Source organism: Dendroctonus ponderosae, unplaced genomic scaffold, assembly GCF_020466585.1.
Source record: "Dendroctonus ponderosae isolate FM_Combo_2020 unplaced genomic scaffold, Dpon_F_20191213v2 Dpon_F_20191213_4, whole genome shotgun sequence".
In the NCBI taxonomy this organism is placed as follows: domain Eukaryota; kingdom Metazoa; phylum Arthropoda; class Insecta; order Coleoptera; family Curculionidae; genus Dendroctonus; species Dendroctonus ponderosae.
In genome coordinates, this window is record NW_026018611.1 from 2,160,990 (window position 1) to 2,164,574 (window position 3,585).

A 3,585-nucleotide genomic window follows, 5' to 3' on the forward strand; every position below is an offset into this window, starting at 1 on the left:
GGTCAAAACTACTCGAATTTCCTCACTCACGTTGTTACGACTGAATCGAGTTTTCAATTCTCTATCCAACGATGCCAAAACGAATTCTGTGGCTCTAATGGTTCTTGAGAAACTTCGAAAAAAGCAGCGTCAAGTTCAAGTGGATTTTGCAACTCAGAAAAAACCACACACATCTAAAACTTCTTGAATTCAAGCATTTTTTGAGAAAACTGCCAACATTTCCCCATCCATGATTCACTTTCTGAAAAGGCCATTTATTTCTGTCTAGCATTATGTGCACATGAGCGTTCTTGCTCATTTTGCCTCCGAGATATGAGCAAAAACGGAACGGAAAGCATGAAATTTTGGCATAATCTTGAACCTAAGTGTTTTATAATCAAATTTCGCTTTCTGGGTCAAAACCACTCGAATTTTCTCACTCGCGTTGTCACGACTGAATCGAGTTTTCAATTCTCTATCCAACGATGCCAAAACGAATTCTGTGGCTCGAATAGTTCTTGAGAAACTTCGAAAAAAGCAGCGTCATGTTCAAGTGGATTTTGCATCTCTAAAAATATCACGCAAATCTAAAACTTCTTAAATTCAAACATTTTTTGAGAAAACTGCCAACATTTCCCCATCCATGGTTCACTTTCTAAAAAGGCCATTTATTTCTGTCTAGAATGATGTACACATGAGCGTTCTTGCTCATTTTGCCTCCGAGATATGAACAAAAACGGGACGGAAAACATGAAATTTTCGCATAATCTTGCACCTAAGTGTCTGATATTCAAATTTCGCTTGCTGTGTCAAAACTACTCAAATTTCCTCACTCACGTTGTTACGACTGAATCAAGTTTTCAATTGTCTATCCAACGATGTCAAACGAATTCTGTGGCTCGAATGGTTCTTGAGAAACTTCGAAAAAAGCAGCATCATGTTCAAGTGGATTTTGCAACTCAAAAAAAAACCACGCAAACTTAAAACTTCTTGAATTCAAGCATTTTTTGAGAAAACTGCCAACATTTTCTTATTGATGGTTCACTTTCTAAAAAGGCCATTTAGTTATCGCTGGAATGATGTAAAAACGAGCGTTCTTGCTCATTTTGCTTCCGAGAAACATGCAAAACGGAACGGAAAACATGAAATATTGCAATAATCTTGCGCCACCCTTGCACAAAACAACGATCATTTTTCTAATTTTATAGATAACATAAAACTGTATTTTTTCTGCATAACCACCCCCCCCCCCCCACCTGACTTTAAAGCTGGATCTGCCCCTGGCTATAACTACATGTATGATGGGGACAACCTGATCAATTCCCGTCTTTTACGTTGCAGGTTTTGTGGTACAGAAACACTATGCAGCTGGACACTACCGAACAAAGGATAATGGAATCGAGAGGATCCCGACACACGCTCGTAATTCGGAAAGTGACCTCAGACGACTTGGGAAACTACACTTGCGTCGCCGACAATCAGCTCGGCAAAACGAGGAAGAGGATCGAATTAACCGGTGAGACTTTCGATCGGATCTGACAATGTCCGGGGTTAATTTTTGGCAATAATTATGCAGCCAAGCCCCATCCGGTCAAGTTCGTCAGTCCGCTGGTCAGCCAGTGGAAGGAGAACTACAACATCAGCTGGCAGGTTGAGTCGCTGAGCCCCATTCAAGAGTACAAGCTGCTTTACAGGAAACTGCCCGAAAGCGACAGCCAGCCCCAACCTGTACACCATCAGAGCCTGAAGAACGTGCCACAAAGGGGGGTAAGTCGCTGCAGCCAAGCAGTTCAAGTCGTTTCTCATTAATTGCCTCTAACAAAAAAACGCCAGTCGCGTCACTGGCATTCCAATCTGTCTTATACTCTGGCCGAATATTTTTCATCTGGAAAAACTAATTATGCTGTGTGTCTTTTGTGTTGGACGAGGCCGACGTCGCCGTTGGAATTAAGAAAGATATATATATATATATATAAGTTACTAAAAAGCGAGATTTATATTAAAGAGATTAATCCCCGTTCCGCTTCACAATATATCACGTTCTTTCTGTTCGGGAAAATATTCCAATGGAACCTGCTGGAAAAAAGAAACTCTGAGGTATCTTTGTGTGCCCAGCGCTTTCCCGGTCGAGCCAATCCTAGTGATTAATTGCCGGGATGAAATACATTATTTTAAATATAAGCGCGGAATAAGAACAACCAGACACTTTAGCACACTTAAATGAAAATCGCACGTTGCACTTCGGCCAAGTTCCAAATGCCTAGAGGGCCTCAAAACGTCATGCCCGATAAAAGTTATAACCGATAGTAGGAAAATATGGAAAACAGCTTCAGGTAAGTCATAACGGAAGCCGAAACCATTAAGAAGGGTCGCGCATACGGAAAATGATCCCGCAAATCGCTTTGGGGCTGTCTAGTCAGATCGTAAAGTGCATATAGGGTGATTCAAAATTGGCGTCATTCCTCTGGAGGTGTTATCTGGGGGTGTCTTGGGAGAACAGAAAAAAATTTAATGTTATTAAAAATTCAGATATTTGCAAAAAACTAGATCAGAACACTAGGTAGAATTTCTTCTTGACGTTTCGCAAGCACCAGTGGCTTGCATCTTCAGAAGTGGTTTGCTTGAACGCTTACACTGTTCTCATCTGAACCCGTTCAGTTCTGCGGAAGAACTGAACAGTTTGTACAAATTTTTGTTATTATTGGCAAGGGCTATCCACATGTAACCATCTGTTAATGACAAAAAAATTATTTCCGCTTTGACATCTCATCAAAAAATTGCAGAAGAGAACTTTTTTAATACAAAAAAAGTTGGTCACTTGACCAAAAAGATCGTGATTTTCCTTTTCGAATGCTTAAGTATGCCAATAGACCGCCAATCAACCGTGGGACCTTTTCAAAATAATGCTTAATAACAAAGTTGAAATTCAATCTTCAACTGTTAATAACTTCTTGATATTTCGAAAAAAATTTTAATAAATTATAAAAAATATTTTTATAATGTACAGGGTAGGGTGTCCCAAAGGCTCTAAAGGTATCAAAGTTGCGTTTTTTTTTAATGGAATGTCCTGTATATTATTGCATTTTTGGATTCGCTGAACAAAATAAGTGTCTGTTTTAATAAGGTTTATAATACCTAAATATTAAGGTTTTTTTAAATAATATGAATTTAATCAAAATCTAATATAATTTCCACGTGTCAAATACTTTAGAAGTATTTAAGTTATGTAAGCCTAATTTATAGTGAAGTATAACAAGATATAATATTTTATATCCCAATGATAATAAACTTACCATGTTATACAGGGTGTCCACAAATTTAAACTAATCAAATAAGAACTTTAAGTGGCTCTAACTTGATTAATTTAAATACAACCCCATATTTTATATTTTTTATTATACATTGGAACCTTAAATTAAACATCACCAAATGGTGAACAGAACCATTATTTGGTGTATTTTGTAAAACGGCAAAAACTTAGTTATAAACATCCTAGTACCATTCGATAGGAAATTAAAAATTGCATTTCCTGGTAAGCTAAAAAATATGGGGTTGTATTTAAATTAATCAAGTTATAGCCACTTAAAGTTCTTATTTGATTAGTTT

At 37.5% G+C, this 3,585-nt stretch overlaps 1 protein-coding gene across 2 annotated transcripts in view; it reads left to right on the top strand.

Annotated features, from left to right (window-relative positions):
- LOC109542917 (limbic system-associated membrane protein) overlaps nucleotides 1-3,585 on the top strand; it is a 61,170-nt gene that overhangs the window by 55,210 nt on the left and 2,375 nt on the right. For both annotated transcript variants that reach the window (XM_048665929.1, XM_048665930.1), the window contains exons 7-8: nucleotides 1,321-1,495; nucleotides 1,556-1,746. In XM_048665929.1, the coding sequence (XP_048521886.1) occupies nucleotides 1,321-1,495; nucleotides 1,556-1,746 (366 nt within the window). The remainder of the gene's footprint in view (nucleotides 1-1,320; nucleotides 1,496-1,555; nucleotides 1,747-3,585) is intronic.